This window comes from Myotis davidii, unplaced genomic scaffold (assembly GCF_000327345.1).
Source record: "Myotis davidii unplaced genomic scaffold, ASM32734v1 scaffold710, whole genome shotgun sequence".
Lineage (NCBI taxonomy): Eukaryota > Metazoa > Chordata > Mammalia > Chiroptera > Vespertilionidae > Myotis > Myotis davidii.
This window is the reverse complement of record NW_006284328.1, coordinates 215582-215836: the sequence shown is the minus strand read 5'-3', so window position 1 is coordinate 215836 and position 255 is coordinate 215582. Positions and strand designations below refer to the sequence as shown.

The following is a 255-nucleotide window of genomic DNA, read 5'->3' as shown; positions in this document are numbered from 1 at the left end:
TGGGCTCTTTGGGCCGCTCAGTTCCCTCTAACCCAGCCCGACCGCTCACCTTTCTTCCTCTGAATGATCCGGGTCACCAGCAGCCCCAGAAGGGTCAGCAGGATGAGGCTCAGGAAGGTGGGGATCAGGAGGTGAAACCCCTGGTCTTCCATTCGGGGCGCCGGGCCATGGTGGGAGGATCTGAGCGGGGCAGGAGAGGGAGAGGGGAGAGGGCGGGAAGGGAGGAGGCTTCAGGAAGCACTTTTGAGTGGCCAC

General features: G+C 63.1%; 1 protein-coding gene across 1 annotated transcript in view; it reads right to left on the bottom strand.

The window, feature by feature from the left end:
* Positions 1–17: 17 nt before the first annotated feature.
* The window catches only part of FCMR (Fc fragment of IgM receptor), a 22790-nt gene continuing 22552 nt past the window's right edge, over positions 18–255 (bottom strand). The window contains exon 5 of the mRNA XM_015569216.1: positions 18–180. Within this exon, the coding sequence (XP_015424702.1) occupies positions 18–180 (163 nt within the window). The remainder of the gene's footprint in view (positions 181–255) is intronic.